This window comes from Geotrypetes seraphini, chromosome 14 (assembly GCF_902459505.1).
Source record: "Geotrypetes seraphini chromosome 14, aGeoSer1.1, whole genome shotgun sequence".
Classification (NCBI taxonomy): Eukaryota; Metazoa; Chordata; class Amphibia; order Gymnophiona; family Dermophiidae; genus Geotrypetes; species Geotrypetes seraphini.
In genome coordinates, this window is record NC_047097.1 from 23,286,411 (window position 1) to 23,309,660 (window position 23,250).

Here is a 23,250-nt window from a genome sequence, read left to right on the forward strand (position 1 = left end):
TCCATGTGCCCAGGTTAAAGGAAAAGTACCATTCCATTGGGAGGGTAACGTCGAATGAAAGGGAAGAACCGAGTTTTGAAAATTTAACTGAAAACCCGAATGAAAACCAAATTCGGCTAAAACATCCAGCAAATATGATAATGAGCGCTCCGGATTCGTTAATATGACCATGAGATCGTCTGCAAAAGTCAAAACTTTCAATTCTCTACCCACAATAGATAGACCAGTGATATGAACGTCACGCAACAAGGTACGCAATAAGGGCTCCAAATAAATAATAAAAAGTAATGAGGATAAAGGACAACCCTGGCGAGTTTCTCGAGAAATATTAAAATGCGAAGTATGAACCCCATTAATAAGAATAGAAGTACGTGGGCCAGTATACAAAGCATGCAAACAATAAAAAACCAACTTGAGAAACCTATATAATGAAGTGTCGAAAAAAGAAAAGACCATTCTACCCTGTCAAAGGAGGCTTTTTAAGCATCTAGACTAGCCAAAAGCCCAGATATTCCTTGTGCCTGACCATCGCCAATGCTATAAGAACTTTACGAACATGTAAAACTGATTGTCGACCACAAACAAACCCAACTTGCTCCAGACCAATAAGTATAGGTAAGTGAGTTGCAAGCCTCTCTGCCAAAACTCTAGCAAAAATTTTTAGATTGACATTAAGCAAAGATATTGGGCGATAAGAGTCAACCATGTGTGGATCCTTCCCAGATTTCGGAATTAAAGTAATTAAGGCATCCGAAACACCAAGAGGGAAGGAACCCTCCTCTACACATGAGTTAAAATATTGCACCAATGATCCTGGAAGACGGTAAATCAACATTTATTCAGCTGCAAATCAGTCTGGACCAGGTGCTTTACAAGCAGATAATGATTTAATAACCTGCTGAATTTCTACTGCTCGCAACGGAGCATTTAAAGAGTCTCTCATCTGAGGAGTTAAACGTGGCAAAACAAAATCCTCTAAATATGACTGCCACCAATGAGGGTTGTGAAGAGGAGTTTGCAGTATATAGGCAAGAAAAATACTCACACAAAATTCGAGAAATTTTAATAGGGCTATTAGTATAAGTCCCATTAGGAAGCCGAATAGAAGAAATTAAACGAGACCCACTCCATGTTATAGTGAGACGAGCAAGGTAACGGCCAGGTCGATTACCAAAATGAAAAAAACAAAATTTGTGATAAAAGGTACAACGCTTAAACCGTTCATGAAGAAGAGTATTTAAAGCCACTTGCGCTGCTAACAAACCCTCCTTATGAGCCAAAGTAGGGTAACAAAGGGTTTTTTTGCAGTTTGTAATTGACGTTCCAGAGATATAATTTTAGAAGCAATGCAACTATTACGCCTTGTGACATAAGAAATAACATCCCCACATAGTACAACCTTGGAAGTTTCCCAATAAAGGATCAGATCAACTTCATGTTCTGAATTAAAATGAGCATAATCTGCCCATCGTTCCACAAGAAATTGTTGGAAATGGGAATCTTCATATAGATAAGCCAGAAAATGCCAATTACCCTTATGAGTACTCAATTCCAAATCAATAAATATCAGAGCATGATCAGATATGGCCATTGGGCCGATAGTAGAAGAGATTAATCGAGGAAACAAGAATTGAGATACAAGAATATAATCAATTCAGGACCAAGTGAAGTGAGAACAAGAAAGATGTGTATAATCTCGTTCATTAGGATGTAATAGCCTCTTAAGGATCAACTATGGGCTCCTTTTATTAAGCTGCGATAGCGTTTTTAGCGCGCACAGAATTTTAGCGTGCGCTAAACCTGCGCTATGCGGCTAGAACTAACGCGCGCAGCAATTTAGCGCACTCTAAGCGTGAACTAAAACTGCAAACACACGGTAACTTAGAAGCACATCATTAAGGGTCCCACTAAAATTATTTCATGTGTCGTCTAAAATCTCCTTAGAGGTCTAACCATTAAGATAATTATATTCTTCTGAGCATGCACATGTTAACAGGGTCACAGTAAAAAAATATTGACATTTTGCATCCTTAGGTTTCCTCACAAAGTGGCCCGAGTGCTAGAGCTCGTTAACTTGGGATATTCCAAAACATTAACTTCCCATGGTCCATTCATCCTCCCTTTCCCCCACAAGACTTGAAGTCCTCCCCATGCCAGAGTGGCTTTGGGACCTCCTTTCTGCCCATCCAAATTGAATAGTCATTCCTCTGGAGGATCCCCAGTTTTTTAATGTTTACATATTTGGGATATTTTTTGAAATAATAATCAATGAACATTTGAATAAATGGCTATACCAATGTATGAGAGCTTAATTTAAATACATACAGTCCATTCTTGTTATCCGCGCATTCACGAATTCACATATCCGCAATTGAATAAATTGCAACCAATATTCCTCATTTGTACCACTCTATTCATATATTTGTGGACCGGTGCTCCCTACCATCATCGCGCCCTCTCCAACAAGAAAAGACAGCATTCCCTCTCTCTCCCTGGACAGACACCAACAATTGCCCTCCTGAACCCAGAATGACCCTAGGCCTACCTTGTTTCCCTGATGGGGTAGCAGTGTGTTGGGGTAGAAGCAATTCCCACTCGCTCCTGTCCATGATCAATCAGTGATAAAAATGGCTTCCGAGACTTCCAGAGGTGGTGTCTGTTCAGGGAGGGCAGGGAAACGCTGCCTTTTCTTGTTGGAGGGGGGTGCGCTGATGATGGGGGAAGCCTTCTGATTCAGGGGAGCTGATGGTGGCAGCAGCAGAGAAGGAACACTAATGGTAGGGAGGGTGGTAAGAATGGGACTTCAGGGGGGAACTCGTACTTCAAGTGCTGATCCATGTAGGAACCTAACCCAATTCTACCAGTAGGATCCACTGTTCACTTTCTGCAGTTTTGAGGCAGAAGGTGTACTGCTGGTTTCCCATAGACTCAGTATTTCATTATTCGCGATTTCGCAGTTCGTGACATTTTCATGAACTATACTACTGCAAATAATGAGAACGGACTGTATATTTTTTATACATCCTGTTAATAATAATTGAGACATAGTATCTCAACTTTTTCCTGTTCGTATATACAGTATGTATGGGTTTGCATATGCTCTTTTGTACAGGACCCCTAACCTGACTTCACCCATTTCTCTCTTAGACACATCTCTGCTGTTCTCACATGGCGCCACCTAGTGGCACTTCACATTGTATCATGCTTACTGATAATTGGCTTTGGTGACTCAGCTCTTTTATACTTATACAGATGTGGTTCATTTGTTTTAGATATTGATGAATGTCGAGAAATCCCGGGAGTATGTGAGAACGGTGTCTGCGTTAATATGGTGGGCAGCTTCAAATGTGAATGTCCATCAGGTTTTGTCTATAATGACAAGTTACTGATCTGTGAAGGTAAGGCATTTCTTTTCTGAATCTTCTGTTTTGTCAAATCTGCTGAAAGTAATAATGAATTTGTTTAAAAAAAAGAAATATGAAAGAATTGATCTCTAAAGGGCCCTCTTACTAAGCTGCTGGAAAAGTGGCCTTAGTTTGCTCTAATGCAGGTTTTCCTCATGTACTGTGGCCATTTTAACCGCAGTAGTAAATGGCTAAATGCTAACATTTGCCTGTATTGAAGAGGATTTTGAAAGTACTATTACGATATTTAAAAACAATCTGGGAACCGCAAAACTCCCCCGGGCAGCTAATAATGCTCACGCCACCTTCCATGATGGAGTCTCAAGTATTGTCATAGGTTCCAGCTTAATTCAGGAGCATAAAAGAGTCACAAAACACAAAGAAAAACTGCTTCCACCCAAAACCCCCACCACAGTCATAAATCACTCAGAATACTCCTCAATTACAAAATACAAAAAAAACATTAGATGTCCAGTCCAAATAAGGCAAAAAAAAAGGTTAAAAAGCAGTAAATAGTCCCAAAATGCAGTACTTAGGGAATTTAAAAAAAAATCATGGGATGAACACAGAGGCATACTTTTATGGGCAAACTTTTATGGTCTGAATCCACCAAATGAGATGATTTGGATAGGCTGGAGTCAGCTTCAACAGCAACTCCAGTAGTTGGAACTTAAAGACTGTACAGGGTAGACTTCTAAGGTCTATGGCCCAGAAAAAACAAAGAAAAAAGACATTTTAATTCAATTATGAAATTATAATGCATGTAATTACAGGGCAGACTGTTATGTTACTCTATTCCAGTGTTTTTCAACCTTTTTTGGGCAAAGGCACACTTGTTTCATGAAAAAAATCACGAGGCACACCACCATTAGAAAATGTTAAAAAATTTAACTCTCTGCCTATATTGACTATATATAAAGTAATTCTCTTGAATAGGAATCAAATAAACACAAAGAAAGTATTTTATAATTACTTTATTATGAAATATTAAGTAAACAGAATAGTGAAAAATTATAAAATACTTTATTCAGTGCGAAACCCGAGCCTGTTTGGCTGAACACAAAGCTGATATTCTGGCTGGAATGGAAGAAAGACACACACGTAGCTCTTCATCAACAGCTCTCAGTCTCTCTCTGTATTTGGTTTTTATAGCATACAAAAATAGACAAATATACCCTCCTCCATCCTTTTTATTAAACCACAATAGCAGTTTTTAGCGCAGGGAGCTGCGCTGAATGCCCAGCGCTGCTCTTGATGCTCATAGGCTCCCTGCGCTAAAAACCACTATTGCGGTTTAGTAAAAGGTGACCATATTGTAAAATATAGACAGCAGATATAAATTCAGAACTGTGCATAGTAAGTGAAGGGAAGTTTTCATCTCTGGGAATTTACCCAGTTAACTATTAAGTTATTTGGGCAAATTCCTTTGAAAACTGTGGTAATACTGCCTCCACTTTGCTAAATTTAAAATAAAATCATTTTTCCTACCTTGTCTGGTGATTTCTGGTTGCACTTTCTTCTTCTGACTGTGCATCCAATCTTTCTTCCCTTCTATCAGCCTGTATGCTTTCTCTCCTCCATACCTCATTCCCTCCCCCAACTTTTTCTTCCTCTCTCCCTGACCTTTCTTTCTTTTTTTCTGTTTCTCTTCTTTCCTTCTGTTTCCCTGCCTGCCCCCTTTCTTTCTTTCTCCCTGCCGTTCCCCAAGCCACTGCCACTGCCATCGGGGAACAGGACCCACCAATGGATAACAGGCCCCAAAGCCGACTCCGACGCATGCGCTCCCTGACGTCAATTCTGCAATCGGAGAGGAAGTTCCGCCCAGCCAGGCAGCGATTGGCTGGCCCGAACTTCCTCTCTGCCTGCAGAATTGACGTCGGGGAGAAGAAGACTTATCGGCTCGATAGATTAGATCGCCAAGACAAAGTGAGTCCTGGGTGATCGACTCACTTTGCCTTGGCGAGCTACTGGCGCCCCTGCCTCGGGCCCCCTGTCAGCTCCGGGCCCGGCGGCCCTGCGGCACACCAGGCAACATCTCGCGGCACACTAGTGTGCCGCGGAACAGCGGTTGAAAAACACTGCTCTATTCAGTGCTTCAAATCAATTTGTATTAATAAAGATTACTTTTTAGGAATAAGTTACAACGCCAACTGGGGGATGCACAAAATTTACTGATCATGTCCCTATCGTTGCTAAACCAGTTTGACTAGTATAGCAATTGATTGGATTGGATTTCCCAATGCACAAAACTGTCCACTGCGTGTTTTTCCCCACGATCGCCCATTTAATGATCTGATTCGACCCATGCAAATTAGTAAAACCCCATGCAAAATAGCCAAGCGATTGATGCACAAACATCACTTGGCTATTTAGCATCGGGTTTTACCAATCGTAAAACCTGATTGCTCTAGATCTGTCGGTAACTGTGTTACTGACTAGTCTGCCTGTTTGGGTTTTTTTTCTTTTTTTTTCTTCAATGCCACAGATATTTTGCATGTATTAAACACGCAAAATATCTGTCCCATTTTTCCAATGCCTTTCCCAATGACACCCCCCCTCCCGACAAATGCTGCGACCCCCCCCCCCTAACCTAAAACAAACAGCAGGAGGGATGTCCACTTCTTCCTGCCATGATGTACCTTCCCTCCCCCTCTCACCCCCTGAAAAAAAGGCAGGAGGGATGCCCATTTCCTCCTGCCACAAAGGCACCCCTCCCCACCTGAAAAAAAGACAGGAGGAATGCCCACTTCCTCCTGCCACAAAGGCATCTACTCCCCTCCCTCCCCCTGAAAAAAAGGCAGGAGGGATGTCCACTCCCTCAATGACAACACTGGGCTTTAGGCCCCTCCCTGGTGCATCACTTGATGCATGGAGAAGGGACCTCCTTAGGAAGGAGCCTAAGGAAGTCCCTGATTGGTCAAAATAAATGGCCAATCAGGGACTTCCTTAGGCTCCTTCTTCGACGACTACACTGGGCCATAGGTCCCTTTCCGGTGTATCATGTGATTCACGAGAAGGGGCTTAAGGCCCTGTTTGGATCAGACACATCAGGAGGCGCCTGAGGCATCTGAGCCAATCAGGGACTTCCTTAGGAAGGAAAATCGCACCCCCCAAGGGAGGAGCCTGAGGGGTCTGAGCCAACAGGGCCTTAGGCCTCTCCCCGTTCATCACATGATGCACCAGGGAGGGGTCTAAGGCCCAGTGTTGTCATGGGAGGAGTAGCAGGAGGTGTTTTCAGTTCCTCCTGCTCCCAACTTTTAAGGTACGGGGCAGGGGGGCCTGGAGTAGAAGTGGGCACCTTCATGGCAGGAGGGAGTGGGCATCCCTCCTGCCTTTTTTTCGTGGAGAAGGAGGAAGGGGGAGGGAGTGAGCACCTTCATGGCAGGAGGGAGTGGGCATCCCTCTTGCCTTTTTATTCAGGTGGGGGGGGAGCAGGTTCCTTCATGGCAGGAGGAAGCGGGCCTGGGGGTGTGGCCATAGGTCTGGATTTTACATGAGTAGCCCTACTCATGGTGGACTGTTCATCCTATGAAGATGGGGAGGGTAGACAACTGAGAGAGTTAAGGCAAGGAGCTTGGGAAGAGAAGCCAGAGTGCAAAGGAGAGGGGGTGGTGGAAGAAATAGCATTTGGAAAGAAGAATAGTTTGAGATAAAGCAAGCAGCATTAGGAAGGAAGAAACTCTTTAGACTCTTAGCAAGAGTCGGTTTAAGAAATCCCTGGTTTTTTCTGCTCCTATATAAAATGAGTTAAACAATGCTGTCTACTAAAAAGACACAGGTTGTGCAACTTATAATGCAATTTTTGTGTTCATGAAAGCCCTAGTTTTTACATCCAGCATACCTAAATGCTGCTGTGACATTCAACGGCTGAAATTGTGTGAACTGGAAACCCAAATGTTGAAAATTGTGTGTGCTAAATAAACTGAGGCTGTTTTTGCAAAATTGTAAATATAGGATAAAGTTGCAGAAGGGGAAAAAAAAAATCACAGTCACTTTATTGGAAGAACTGCCATTTAAAAAAAAAGAGTTGAATATATAAGATCCACAACTCAAAGGGCCTAATTCATCAAGAGATTTTTCCATAGGCATTTGAAGGGTAAAAAAAACACATTGATCAGTTAAGCTCATAAATTGTTAGAACATGGGTTTATACATTTTAAAATCTGGAAAAACGTGTTTTAGATTGAGTACTTTGACAATAAAATTCATTCTGCTTGCAGATATTGATGAGTGTCAGAACGGACCCGTGTGCCAGCGGAATGCGGACTGTGTCAACACGGCTGGCAGCTATCGCTGTGACTGCAAGGCTGGCTACAGGTTCACATCAACGGGCCAATGCATTGGTAAGCATATTTTCCCCACCACCAAATTTCTCCATCCCTTCCCACCCGGCTACTTTTTCATGCCACCCGGCTGGAAAAAAATTCTGGGGAGAACACTGCCTACCCTTTTGTGTTATCCTTAAATGTCTTCTTTTCTAAAATTATTGAATTTCACCCTGTACCCTCTTGTTTTCTGTTTGTCTTTGGGGCTTGTCCGTGTTTTGGTTCTCGTTAATTATTTTAATTTTGATCCCCTCAATTTAATTGTATTGTATATTGCCTAGAATGCTAATAGATGAGTAATCAAATTTTTAATAGACCTTGAACCTTGATCTTGAATGCACAAGAAACCCTAAGGATGCTTGCCACACATAGGAGATGTCCCTTTCCCTGAGATCATTATGTAAGGCTTTTGGTGGGTTCATAGTCAGTGGCGCGCAAGACACCAGCGCGCCTACAATCCAGCGCCGACAATTCAGGGCAAGACAAAAGCGCGCGGGGGAAAAAGTAATTTGTAAAGAGCTCCGATGGGGGGTTTGGGGTGGCAACCCCCCCCCACACACACTTTATTGGTTAGTGTTTGCGCTGCTGTTGGAGGGGGGCTTGGGGGGTTGGAAACCTCCATTATAGAGAAAACGGAACTTTTTTCTGATGTTTTTCTCTATAATGTGGGGGGTTTCACCCCCCACACCTCCCCTCAACGGCAGCACGAACACTAACCAATAAAGTGGGGGAGTTGCCACCCCAAACCCCCAGTCAGAGCTCTTTAAAAATTATTTTTTCCCACGCGCGCTTCTGTCTTGCGCCGAATTGTCAGCGCGCTGGCGTCTGGCGTGCGATTATCCTGTCACCCTTTTGGTGATTTACACATTAGGAGCAATTTTAAACAGGAATCGCCTAATTATGTGTCTGGAGAGCACATGCTAGGAGCCTATTCTGTAAACAAAGGTAGATGCTTACTTTCCTTTATAGATTAGTGTAATATTTAGGTGCCCACACTAAACACCAACCATACAAGGGGCCATTGAAAAATTCTCAGCCCAACAAAGAAGAGAATGATGTGGAGCTATTTAGTATCATTGAAATGAAAAGTGTCAAGAAAAGTATAGAATTACTTGTAAGTTTCATGGCTCCACATCATTCTCTTCTTGTTTGGACTGAGAACTTTTTAGTGGCCCCTCGTATTGTGATGTCATAATGCCTAAGAGCCAACCTCATCGGTGATGTCACCATGGCTTGGTTTCCCAATACTTGTGCCCTTTTGCTAGATGCATTTGCCTCATTGAAACGAAAAGTGTCAAGAGAAGTGTGGAATAACTTGTAAGTTTCATGGCTCCACATCAGTTCTCTCTCTTGGTTGAACGGAAAACTTTTCAGTGGCCCCCTTGTAGTTATAGAATAAATGCCAGCACCAAACCCCACTGCTTTTCAATCTTTTTGTGCCTGTGAGCCCATGACTGCAGCTAAATAAAATTGTGCGACCCACTCCTCCTTCCCCCCCCCCACTAAATTGCAGAATAATGATGCACCTGTGGAGAGCCCATCTAGGTGGTTTGTGACCCCCATTTGGAGTCCAACTTCCCGACCCCCAGCTTTAGGATGCTGTAAATTACATGTGTAGGTGGGAGACCTGCCCATGTCCCCACCCATGCTCTGCCCATGCGCATCCCTCGTTTGCTCTGTACTATGTAGGTTAAATGGGTATTGGCAAAATAGTATGGTAATTGCAAAAAGATAAAATTACATTGTATTCTTTGTGCCAATCAGTAAATGAAAGCTAACCCCCCCTGGATATATATACTGGTTTTTTAAACTAGTATCTTTCTAAGTATTTGGGTCTTTTTTTGATCTTGGATTCTTTTTGACTTTGCCATGCTATATTTGTCATGCTATGCTAAGTTTGTATATGTAAGACTATGAGATCTTTTTATTAGAATATAATGGATGCCTTCTTAGCATTTAGCACGCACTAAATCGGTGAGCATGCCGTGATAAAAGGACCCCTATGTTTGCCATGCTAAGCTGCTATCTTATGTTTTGTCATACAATGCTCGTCATGCTATGTCACACCATGCCACGTTTGGTTTTTTTTAACCATGTTTTGTTATGCCTGTAAACTTGTAACCCGTTCTGAGCTTTCCTGGGAGGACAGGATATAAAACCAGATAAATAAAAATAGTATTTAGGTGAATATAGCGGTATGCAAACACCTAGTTTATAGAACTACCTTATAGGTGAACTATGCAGGGAGTTTCAACTTTCAACTGTGTACAGTCTGTTAATCATATATTCCATAATGGGCCACACACATAATGGGCATCAGTTTTGCAAACTTCGGCTCAACTTTCTACCTTCTAAATGTCAGAATTGCCCAAAATGCCTTTTTCCATGCATAGATGTTGTCCCCAGGATTCCAGTGGGAAAAAGGATGTTGAACTGGAATAGAAATTCAGTGGGTGACAAGGTTTGTTGTGTTGGCCATTGGGGGGGGAACACATTGCAAATGTTTAATGTGTTCTTAATAGAATTGTTATTGTAATCCATCCATTCAAACAACAGAACAGGAAAAGCTAGGAAAATATCTGATATAGGCCACAATAGCCTCATACAAATTGGCACAAATATTACTTCCCTCTGTTTTCTTCCTGATTTGATAAAATGAATTTTTAAAAAACTAAGTCAAATAACACTAGGCGAAATAAAAATAGCTGATAGGCATAGTTGTACTCCACTATTATATACTCTACATTCTCAAGGAAGCCACTAAGGATAAAAAACACACAAAGAGAAATAATGCTTACTTCATTTCATGGTGTATACAAGAGACTTTGAAGAAAATACATTTATAAGACGTTTTCCAAGTTGGCACATTCTGATCTGTTTAGAGCATGACCGAGGGTACTATAATACAATGGTGATTTTTATTTGGCTAAAGCTTGTGTATAAGTTGCTCTGCAAAACTCCCTAATTTATCCATATCTAATACATAAATACCTTTTCTCAAGCAGTACCTGTTCCAACTGTGTTGTAGTTGAGCGCATGAGAAGGTAGCTTTTCCTAAAATCCTAAAACTTGGCAGCTCTCACTTCCAGATCTCTGTGCATAGGTAGAGTTACCAGATGTTTCATAGTTTATTAAAATTTGATTTAACGCTAAACATAGAATTCAAAGCGTTGTACATTAAAATAAATGGGGGAATTAATAATAAAACAAACATGACTTAGTACAAAACTATTTACATACTGGGATGGGATATAAAACAAGAGGAAAGGGGGGAGAACGCCATTAATTAAAGAAAAGAGAACAAAAAAGGAAATAACATCAAGGAGGGGGAAGTAGGTAAGTTAAAAAGTGATAAAATATCCAAATGGTGACTCACTTCTCACTTATAAGCATCTTTAAAGAAAAAACATTTTAAATTCCCCTGGACATTTCCTCTACCTTCCCCCCCCTCCCCCCTGGCCACTGCATTGAATCTTCAGGCAGGCTGGCAGCGGCTACTAGGGAAGCTGGCTGCCGCCGGCCTGCTCCGGAAGCCACCTCTCTGCATCAACTTCCTGTTCCTGCATAGGCAGGACTTGCAGAGAGGTGGCTTCTGGGGTAGGCCAGCGGCAGCAGGCTTCTCTCATCGCCGCTGCCAGTCTGCCCAAAGATTCAATGCAGTGGCTGGTGAGGAGGTAGATGGGGGAGTCTGAAACTGGAGAGAGAGGTCTGCAGATCCCGCTGGGGGGGGGGGGGTTGAATTGGTGTAGGCTCTGGTGTTGGGGTGCAGTTTGGTGAAAAGGGAGAGAGTGGCAGTTGTTGGAATGGGGAGGAGGAGAGTTGCAGTACCATGAGGAGGGGCAGTGAAGAGAAGAGAGAGATATTGGTGCTGGAGTAGGGTACAGGAGAAAGGGTAAAGAAGGAAGAGAAGCTGGGCGGGGGTGGAATATGGCCTTGAAGACAAGACAAGGGAAGGAAGGACAGATAGGGTTGGAGCTGGGTCTGAAAGGGTGATGAGATGCAGTGGAGGATAGCTGAGGGCCAAAAGGGGACAGAGGATGGGAAGGGGAACTAAGGAAATGGGTGAAAGGTGGGGGGTGGGCAAGGGTGGGACTGTGACAGATGGGAGACAGAGGCAGGGTACGGGTGGGTTCAAGGAGGTCGGGGGGGAGGGGTCATGTGTCCTCTTTTTTTTTTTTTTTTATCTTCACAAATATGGTAACCCTATGCATAGGACTACCAGCAGATTTCAGCTAGTTGGGGGACAGCATGAACCAGCCCTGGCTTTATCCTCACTACCTGTAACACCTGTAACCATCTGGTAATCCCAGGCTGCAGTTTTCTTGCTCTTTAGCTAACCCCCCTCTCCCTCTCCCCATCATCATCTCCTGCTCTCTTTCCCCCTCCAACCCACATCAGCACTCCCGTGCTGATTTCCCCAAACAGCACAAGCATGCTTCCCCCCCCCCCCCAATGGCAGTGGCAGTTTGTCATCCTGCTAACCCAAGCCACAACAGCCACGAACTATTTGCAAAACAGACCTCTTACATTTCATCTGTCTGTTGTGGCCATGGGCCTCCAGAGCAACTCCTTTTTCCCACTCTAAACTATTTCAACAAATGGAAACTCATGGCGGCCTGATGCACGGCCCGTGTGGCTCTTTGCTGCCTATAATCATGTAGCAGTGGAACCTCACAAGTTTTAAATTCCCTTAATGAGATTGCGAACAGGATTCATACTTTCCACCTGTGAGGTTTCAAAGTGGGATGGCTACGGGCAGTATAGTCGCATGGTTGTGCATTGAGTTGATGCCACCTTGTTTGCTGCCACAGCTGAGGCCAGGGAGAGAGGAACTGCTCCAGAGAGATTTGCAGCTACAGTATAGCCCACCCAGACATCCTTCTCTCTGCCCCCACCAACTCCTTCTGCGCTCTCCTACTCCTTCCCCACCCCATTCCCCACCATACTCTTGCCCTCCCTCCCCCCCCCCATACCTCTTTAAATCTTCACCAACACAAGCAGCTTCTTCGGCCTGCAGCTTGCACCGGCATTGGCTTTCCCTCTGACATCACTTCCTGGTCCCATGCTTGCACTGGTGAAGATTTAAAGAGGTATGGGAGGGGGGGGCACAAGCATAGGGGGGGCAGAGAGGAGTTGGTGTCCCCACCAAGACGGCACCCAGGGCAGTCCATCCCTCCTTACTACGCCACTAGGGTTACAATATACATTACATAGGGTTACAATTTAACAGTGCGTGGAGTTAATCTAATTTATATAACATTTACTTTCTTTCAAATAAAGATCGGAATGAATGCCAAGAAACCCCCAATTTATGTAGCCACGGACAGTGCTTTGACACAGTTGGAGGATACTACTGCGTGTGTCAGAACGGCTTCAAGACCAGTCCTGACCAGACAATGTGCCTAGGTGAGTGCTGTTCTCTGCCTCTCAATTACTACATTAAAATTCACTGGGGATCATTCTTCAAGACACCATTAGCAGCAAGTCCTAAAAAGTGTCTGAATTGATTCTGGTTTTTTTACTATGTATTTGAAACTGATGGTTTGTAAATGTGTGTGTGTGATTGTCTGCAATTTGGATTAAAATCAGAAGGCAGTTTTGTTTACTTTTACAGATTTAGCCAACAAAGTATGAATTTAATATAAAATTATACATATAATACAGAGTTGCCATTGCAGTTGAGTGAGCAGGTACTTCTGATTTACTGGCACAGGGAGCAAGGTAGACAGGGTGGGGGGAGGGGAGGGCTCCTCACTAAGACCCTCCTTGACTAAGCCATGTTAAATTTCTGATATCTTTATTTTCTCTGCTGGCCTCCTTATATGTCTGCGGTAGAAATGAATGCCTTGATTTTTCTCATTTCAGATATTAACGAGTGTGAAAGAGATCCATGTGGCAACGGAACTTGTAAGAACACCATTGGGTCTTATAACTGCCGATGCTTTGATGGATTTATCCTTTCCCATAATAATGACTGCATTGGTAAGTGATTAGCGGCCTAGGAGGTATGTTTGGAGGATGACATTTCTAAGTTCGGGGCCCTTTGACTAAAGAGCATTAAGCCCTAATGTGTGCTAAGCACACGGGAAAACGCTTTCTGCAAAACACATGAAAGCCTTATGGGTATCGGCCGGTTGAATGTCAGTCACGCACCAGAGCCGGTTGCAGAATAGGCGCCAGGGTTTTGAAGGCCTACATTTCTAACACCCATGTTTGCTATGAATCACGGCTAACAATGTGCCCAAGGACGCCTAAGGTCATTTCTGGCATTAGCCACGCCTTCTTCGACCTTAGGCGCCTCCATAGCCGTGATTAGGGTGCTAACGCAGGAGGCGGCTAAACGTTTTTGTTTTCAGGGCTTTTAAGGTAGGTTTGGTTATTTAAGTTAGATGGTGGTGCGACGCCTAACTTAAAGCAGCGTTTGTAGAATCAGCCCATCTCTTTTTTTTTCCTGCACGCTAAGGACTTGGTTCTATATAGCACGCCCAAAAAAACGGCACTGAGTAGAACCGCATTTAGTGTGATTCTAAAAGTGATTTTATAGATTGTGCATCGCATAACGTATAGGGGCACCCATTTAGTCCAAGGAAAACCAGGCTCAAATCCCTGAGCCTAACTTGTGTATGTATCAAGTGTATTTTATAACAACGCAACTAACTTCTAGGAATGCCCACGATCAGTGGTGTAGGAAGTGAGAGGAGGGGGCAGTCTGCCCCGGGCACCATCACCATTCCTCCTCCCCCGCCGCGCACGTGTCTTCATTTCCCCCCACACTGTACCTCTAGCTCTTCGCCAGTACGACCTGAAACTCCAACCTGCTGCTTGCACCAGCATCGGCTCTCCCTCTGACATCACTTCTGGGTCCTGTGCCTAGGAAGTGACATCAGAGGGAGGCCCGACGCTGGCGCAAGATAGAGGTAAGGTGGGGGTAAGTGAAGCCACGATTATGCCAGACGTAGGCTCCCACAGGCATGCCTAGGCGCCTCCGTAGGCATGAGTCAGATGCCTACATTGAAGGCATCGTTTGCCAAATCAATTGACCCATTAGACGGCGCTAAGATCCTACTGCCACCTACCATTGGGGCGCCGTTTTGAGAATCAAGCCCTAAGGGCGTAAGTCAGTGGCTTGTGTAACTACAAATTATTACTAATTAGTTCCTGTTAAAGCCAATTCTTGATACTTATTGTAAATTAAGTGCCAATGAGCAAATTAACTTACACACATAACTGACCCTATTCTATAAACCAATTGTATGGCTAATTTTGGGTACCATTTATAGAATTTGGGAATTAGTGCTCATAGGAGGTAGTAAATTCTCCTACATTCATTTTTTTGGCAGGTAAGTCTCTTGTAGGGCAGTGTTAAAAATGGTCTTACACGTTTTAGTAAAAAGACTCCTTAATTTGGTAAATGGGCTTTTCCAAACAAATCAAGGCGTGTTGACTAGATTAGGATCTATCAGGGCTTATCTAGCTAGAGGTGAACTCACATTAATCTACAACATTTTATAATAGCTAGGAGTGTTTTCCACTAATTGGTTCATTTTGGTTTGGGGTTTTTAAAAAAAAATTGTTGTATTCAATTTGCTGTTTGTTTCATTTCCTTAAATCAGTGCAAACAAAAGCAAACGTACAATAAAGAAATAGATTAAAAAATGAAAATAAATGTCAGATCCCTCCCCCACAAACAATATTTGGGGGGGGGGGAAAGGCCCCCGTCTCCCCCACTTTAGTATCTACTTCTATGAGTAATTCCTTGTTGCTCCTGCCCTGCCATTTGTTATTTTCAAATGCCACCGGCTGGCCTGAGGCTGGCACCATTTTTCTTGTAAAGGCAGAATCTACTATACAAGAAAATGGCGCCAGACTTGGGTCTGACTAGCATAGTTAGCACCGATCTTCCTGTCTCTTGTAACATTGAACGATGAAGTACAAGAAACAGCAGCAAGAGTCCACTCTCCCACTGGGGCAAAGGCTGACTGGCAGCTACTGGGCACCAAACAGGCCCCCTTAAGCATGAAGGCAGCTCCGATGCTGAAATGACATTTTATAAGCTTCAGTTTTACAGTGCCAACTCCTCTTGAAAGACTTAAGTGCAGGCATTGTTGCCTCTAAGCTATATGGATGTGTGCACACAGGATCATGAACCGTGCACATAACAGCAAAACGTTCAGCCAGCAGCAGTTGACTTTTTTCTTTGGCCTCTGCCAGTTTTATTCCTGCATATTCAATGTTGGGCCAGGTCCAGGCACTGGCATCTTATATGTGGTGTGGTTAAGTGCAATATTCAACACCTAACTGTATAAAGATAGTTATGTAGCCCAATTTATGTAGTTACCGGTACTTAACCACATAAGTGCCGACATCGTTCCCGGACTGCCCAAAAATGTGTCCGTTTTGATTTGGGTGCTAACCATAGATATTCAGAAGTACGATCCGGTTAGCCCCGAACATGAGATTTAAACGGCCTGGAGCTTATCCTAACTGTTTAAATCACTTTGAATATCAGGCGGAGTGCGCACAAGAAAATAAACTACTGCAATATTTTAATTGGTTGTTAGGATGCAGCACAGAGAAACTGAACTATTTGCATCTGCCTCATCTTAGCAGCTGAGTACGATTACTTAGCTTAAACTGGCGCTCTACGAAATTAACGATTCTGGTCCCAGCCATAGGATGACGCTATGATATTAAATTTTAATAATGTTGGCGTCACCAGCAATGTTCCTTTTTAGTTGCATGATTTTGGCCGGTTGAATCACTTTGGCCCCAATTCTGTATATAGCGCATAGTACGCACAGCTGATTTGTCAGACACAACTTAATTGTTTAACCAGATCAATTCTCGCCAATAATTGGCAATTAACATCTCATAACTGACACTAATTAGAAGTTACGCGCACAACTTGGTCGGCACATTCTATAAACTGATGCACACAACTTAGTTCCGGTATTTAGGCCTGGATTTTTTTGGCTTAAATAGGTGAGCCTAAATGTTAGTGATGTATACGGCTGCTGAGCACGATTCTATATATGGCACATGCCTTTTATAGAATTACACTATGTCCTATATTCTATAAATGATATCTTAACTTGGGTGCCGGTTGGCACCCTACGAGCACCTAAGTTAAGAGAGAAACGCCGCTTAAGAGTTCTTTTAAAAGAGATTTCCAGACATCTTAAAAACGGCGCTGAAATCGCACTTAATGCCAGAAGTGGCATTAGTCACTGGTAGGTACCTCCATACTAGGGCTACCAGATTTTGCATCTGGTAAAGGAGGACACGTGGCCCCACGCCTAGGTCCGCCCTGTTCCACTCCGAGCCCCGCCCCTTCCACCTCCTAACCCCAGCCCCACACAAACCTCATCTCTTTGGGCTGGGTCTGGAATGTGATAACATCGCGCACACGCGTGTGACGTCACCATGTCGCAGCTGCACGTCAGACTCGGCCCCGATCTTACCAGCCGTTCAAAGTGCCAGGTTTTGAAAAGCCGTCCGGACAGTCTTCTGAAAAGAGGACATGTCCGGATAAATCTGGATGTCTGATAACCCTACTCCATAGGCGTGATTCACATCAAAGGTAGGCCCTGGAAATGTGATTGACATGCGATCGGCGGCCACCAACAGCGGTGCCATTTAGAGAATCCGAGCCTAAGCACCATTATGATCAGCACTGATTTTTTTAGGCGTTATATATAGAATCAGGCTCTTTGAATATTGACCTTTGTATATTTTTCTAGAGATGTGCATTCATTTGAAATAACTTGGGAAATGTTATCGATGTGCATTTGCATGTCATTTCATTTCTAACCCAGAATGACAGGAAAATCCTGAAATTCCATTTTTCCCATATGTCATCAATAATGTGTATTGCTCATTACCATATTTCCCATGTATAGGCCACGCCTTTGTATAGGCTGCAGGAAACACCTATTCTTGTTTTAAAATCCTGGATAAGTCGCGGCGCTAGTGGGTTCCCCCATACCTTTTAAAATATCATAGTTCCCTTGCTGGACGACTGTCAGCTGCCTCCTCCAATGTCACGGCCAGCGGTGCAGGGCAGGAGCGATCTTTTTGGCATCCAGCCTGGCCCTGCGCTGCTTACTCAATGCCTGCTGTCAGTTCTCACAGGATTCACGAGACTCGTGAGAACTGATGGTGGGCAATGAGGAAGCAGCGTGGGGCCAGGCTGGATGCTGAAAAGATCGCTCCTGCCCTGCACCGCTAGCCGCGACATTGGAGGAAGCAGCCAGTAGCCATCCAGCGAGGGAGCTACTGTATTTTAAAAGGTACAGGGGGCTCCAGTAGTGCCGCGGCTGATCTACTAATGGGGCAGCTTATCTACGATGTCTTTAGATAGGCCACTCCATATAGGAAGCCGCACCCACTGCATCAGTTTGTAAAATACTTGATTGCCACTTTCCTATCAAAACTGTGGAGTTCATTTCCATTCAATGTTTGTTTTTATTATAAACTGCTTTGACTTGTCCAACGACTAAAGCAGTATATCATCCATGAAACGATAAATGAATGCACGCTATTTATCGATAGGCGCCTTATTTCTGTAACGCTATTTGAGCAACCCAAAAAATAAAAGAGCCTGAAATGAAAAATGGCATAAATGACATGGGAAACTAAACAAAAGAGAAATGTTGGGCCTGCCCCCGCTATTATATTCTATTGAAACATTCTTTTGCTTCCTGTGGATGCGTGCCTAAGAGTTCCTTGTGATTCTGTCTTTTCAGATGTGGATGAATGTGTCTTTGGAAATGGGGCACAGTGCAGGAACGGCCATTGTATAAACACAGTTGGCTCTTTCCAGTGTCTGTGCAATGAGGGCTATGAGCTTTCCCATGATGGGAGGACATGTGTCGGTAAGTGCAAGCATCAAAGCTTTGATCTAAATAAAAATAAAATGGCCAAACAAACTCAAGCACATTACGGAGCACTTTATATTACCCAATATCCATCACATAATGCCCTACCCTACCAAGTCACCGCCTGCGGTATAAAATGCAGCCTCCACTGGGTAAGATCCCACCATTCTGTCTACTATATACTTTGTCAGACAATGCTTTGCCACATTTTATCATACTGTCACCTTTCTCTTTCACTCTCCTATACATTGTGTCTTTCGTGCTATGATTTCCACGCTAGGTCTACTGTGCCACATTCTCATGCTATGCCCACTACCATCCCATGTCTAGCACGCTAGGTTCTACCTTGTAACATACCATACTGTCATGTCATACTAGGTTGGCCACACGTGTATACTACATCTACCATGCTATGTTTCCCATGCCATGCTATGTGTATACAATGTTTGTCATGCTATGTATCACCATACCATGTTATGTTATTGCCATACTTTGTTGACTGTTTTGCCCTCCCAGCCATGCCATGTTTGCCAACATCCTTTATATAAACTCTAATATGTTTGTAAACTTGTAACCCGTTCTGAGCTCCTCTAGGAGGATGAGATATAAAACCAATGTAAATGTCTTCCCTATCTAAAGCAATAGGATAGGTTTCATGCAATTAAAAGCTACATTTCATTTGGCATCACGATTAGGGGACGATGTACTGCGCCACTGTAGAGTATTGTACATTATCAGCCAGAATTTACTGTTCTTTAATATAGTAGATAGTTAACGTGGGGATTTACAGATTATAATGTATAATTTATTTATTTAAGAAATTTATATACCACCTAAAGTCTAGACAGTTTATAAAACAACATACAAAATAAAGAATAGCAATGTATATACTCATAGACTCTCCTACATCCTCCATTATGAACATGCGCATTTCGTTCCCATAAACGCATTGTCCTATAACTAAATCTTCATGAGTTTTTTTTAAAGTATCACAGAAATACTTACTGTATTTTTCTTCACATAAATGCATTGACAAATATCTGCCCCCCCCCCCCCCGTTTACAAAACCACAAAAGTGTGTTTTAGCGCAGGCCAGCGCGCTGAATGCTCTGACGCTCATAGCAGTACAGAGCATTCAGCACGCCAGCTAGCGCTAAAAACCACTTTGCGGTTTTGTAAAAGGCAGGGGGGGGGTCTTCAAAAATTTCTTAAAAGTATCCCTGGGTTTACATAATCTTAACTGACCTGTTAATGAGTTCCAAAATATCGCCCCTACTATTGAAAACATAGAATTCCCGACCCTGGTATGTATCACATTTCTCTCTTTCATCAGTGGCAATCTCATATCCTGTGCTGATCTTAATTCCCTTCTTGGACTATGCAACTCCAACAAATCTCAGAAACATCCAGGGGCTGTATGAGATGCCATTTCTGGTGTTTTCCTTTCTTCTTAGATATCAACGAGTGCATTGTGGAACCTGGTAAATGTGCTCCTGGAACGTGTCAGAATCTGGATGGGACATTCAGATGCATATGCCCCTCTGGGTACATTCTGGAGGATGACAGCTGCAAAGGTACGCAGTGTTTAGAAAAAAAGAACATCACTGAGAAGAAAAAGTATGGAAATATTGAGGCCTGGATTCTATAAAAGGAGTCTTGAGTTAGCTGCCGATAAGTGCCTAAAAAAAATGGCGCCAGAATCATGCCTACTTAGGTGCTTTACGACGCCTAACACCGCCTTCCTAGGCACCGCTGTAGGCGTTGTAAAGTGCCTCCATAGGCGCGATTCATGTAAAAGATAGGCGCCCGAAATATAGTCCTTGAAAACCCTGGTCTATATTTCCGGCGCCTACCTTTTCCAGCGCTGTGATTTACAAAGGGCGCCTTCGCGTGATTGACACGCAGCTGGTGGCCGCTTTTAAGGCAGCTGCTGACAACAGTGCCGTTTATAGAATCTGGGCTTTAGGGGTTAATATTCAAAGGGGTTTTACTCGTTGTATTTTTGCGTCGAGTTGGGAGATTGAGGCCTAGGCCTCTCTCCCTCGTTCTCGACACGGACTTTGTCCTTTCTATGTCCCGGCCTGTTACCGGGTTCAAAAGGTGTTATCAGTGCGGCAGGACTATTTCCATCACCGACCCCCACAGCCGGTGTATGCTCTGCTTGGGGACGACCCATCGTCCAGAAGACTGTCTTCGCTGCCTCACTCTTCAACCTCGTGCCTTTAAGCGCCGCTGCGACAGGTTCTTTGAGCTTTTCCCTCGAATGGAGCCCGAAAAAGCGGTGGCCTCGGCCGAGGCATCTTCGAAACCTTCCACTTCGGGACAAGCCTCGAGTACGAAGCCCTCGACTTCGCCTCCTCTGCAGGCCTCGGCCTCGAAGACCTCCAGGTCCTCGGCCTCGAAGGCCTCCTCGGTGTCCTCGAAGCCTGGATTGGGGGGTAAGTCTCCTGCTTCCTTTTCAGGTACCATTCCTAAGAAGTCAACGGAGTCTAGTTCCTCGCAACCTGGGGCTCCAGGTTCGGTTCCATCTTCTAAACCATCCTCCAAACGTGCTTCCAAATCGAGGGAATACTCTCCTCCGAGGTTGCCCTCATTGGAACGCACGAGGCCTCCGGTGACTCCGAGTCCCTTGGTCTCTGTCCCCATGTTTGAGGACTTGCTCCAGTCAATTTTGCATTTAACTGCTCTAACCCATCTGGGGAGGAGATTGGGTGGAACCATTACTAAGTTGATTAGTACAAATATTCAGTCCGCTAACCAGTTAAGTGAATGGATAAAATTAGGAGAACTAAAAGGCTGTCCTGACATTACCCACCAAGCTAACCACATGATGAACTGAATATTGACTGATATATGGTTAGCTTCCGGATTGCTGCACTAATCCGTATATTGAATGCCAGAAGCTGACTTGCCCTGGCACTGAATATCTGGAGTTTAACTCAGCCTGCAGCTGTGAAGGCTTACAATCTGCTTAATAGCAGGCCCTTGGTCTAATGTTACTTTAGATTGCTTTCTGCAGAAATATATTCAGTGTGTTTTCATGTACTCATATAGTTTCATTATTATTCCCATGCACCTAATATTCAGTCCCTGACCCTCAGCAATTTTAAAGATGCAGAGTGCCGTGTGTATGCAATGCCCCACACCTAATCTGAGCATCGGCTCTAAATTTCCTGATCTTGGCTGACTGCCAAAAGGCATCCAGATGTCCTGGTAACTAGCTGGATAAAACAAGGACAGAGTTTTGCAGGCACTCTTCCAATTAGAGGTCTAAAAATCACTGCTAATGGGTTAAAGTCAGCTCCACCCAGACTCCATTCCTGGACTGCCCAAATAGTGCCACTGCAGTCTCCCCATATTTTCAGTGGCAGTATCCAGTTACTTGCTGCTGAAAATTTGGATATGCCATTTAACCAGACAGGAGCCTCTCCACCCTGGTTAAACATTTAAATACAAGACCCTATAAAAATTCTTAGAATCAGCTGAAACAGGAGGCGGGAAGGATCCCTACTGACCCGGCCACCGCTGGACCAGGTCTCACACCAGGCCTGGTGAAGGCCTGCAAGTCATCAGGAAGGGGGACAGGGTACACAACCTGACAGGGAGGGAGTAGGGCTGAGTGCAGAGACTGGCAAGGCAGGGGAGGGAGGGAGGGGGCTGGATGCAGAAAACTGGCAGAGCAGTGAGGAAAGGGGAACAGGGTGCAGAGCCTGGCAGGGCAAGGCACTGCACTTGAATATTAACCTCCCCCCCCCCCATTTAAATTTGAGTCGGCCTTTTTCCTCCTTTCTGGGTGGAAAAAAGGTTACCTTGGTTTATATTTGAGTATATTCGATAATCTAATCTAATCTAAACCTTAAGTTTATATACCGCATCATCTCCATGAGAATGGAGCTCGACACGGTTTACAAGAACTTAAAATAGTGGGTAGAGAAGAAGAAAAAGGATTACATGAACTTATGTGTAGAAGGGGGGAGAGAAAGGGGGGAAGGATAGAGCTACAATTTGCTGAAAAGCCAGGTTTTCAGTTGTTTGCGGAATAACTGAAGGGAGCTCAGGTTCCGCAGCGGGGTGGTGAGGTCGTTCCAAAGTCCTGTGATTTTGAAGAGAAGGGATTTTTCCCAGTTTGCCTGAATAGTGGATGCCGCGTGGAGAGGGGAAGGCTAGTTTAAGCCTTTGGGCAGTTCTGGAGGAGTCGGGACTGGAGGAGTTGAAAGTCCAATTAAATCCAGTTATGAAGTGTTAAGTGCTGATTTAGCTTGGCATTTACATAGGCTAGGCATGCCGATGTAGGCGCCTGTATTTACGCAGACTATATAGAGTTTGCCAGTTAGGCCTCCCCACATTATCTGTTTACTAAACAGTTATGGGGATTGGGGAGTGGGGTTATGATTCTAGCTAAGATGTTGGATGCCTTCGGTGGCCTTGCTTGGCCCACTTTTGAGTGGTTTTGCAGGGGCATTTCTATACTGATATTGTACCTTACAATTTCGACAGTGTGAGAGTGATAGGGGGAAGGGGGAATTTATTGCCTCGGAGGGCTATAAGAGTCCAAGCCTTTTGGGACCACAATGATCCTTGTTTCCTTGTGTGGGAAGGGGGGAGGGAGAGTTGGTGCTTGGGTGGAGAAGGGAAGTCAGATTT

The 23,250-nt window shown here is 44.0% G+C and overlaps 1 protein-coding gene across 4 annotated transcripts in view; it reads left to right on the plus strand.

The window, feature by feature from the left end:
* Window positions 1–23,250, plus strand: part of FBN1 (fibrillin 1) — a 342,377-nt gene that overhangs the window by 260,775 nt on the left and 58,352 nt on the right. For all 4 annotated transcript variants that reach the window (XM_033919694.1, XM_033919696.1, XM_033919695.1 and 1 more), the window contains 6 exons: window positions 3,273–3,398; window positions 7,625–7,747; window positions 13,010–13,135; window positions 13,595–13,711; window positions 18,475–18,603; window positions 20,061–20,180. In XM_033919694.1, coding sequence (XP_033775585.1) covers window positions 3,273–3,398; window positions 7,625–7,747; window positions 13,010–13,135; window positions 13,595–13,711; window positions 18,475–18,603; window positions 20,061–20,180 — 741 coding nt within the window. The remainder of the gene's footprint in view (window positions 1–3,272; window positions 3,399–7,624; window positions 7,748–13,009; window positions 13,136–13,594; window positions 13,712–18,474; window positions 18,604–20,060; window positions 20,181–23,250) is intronic.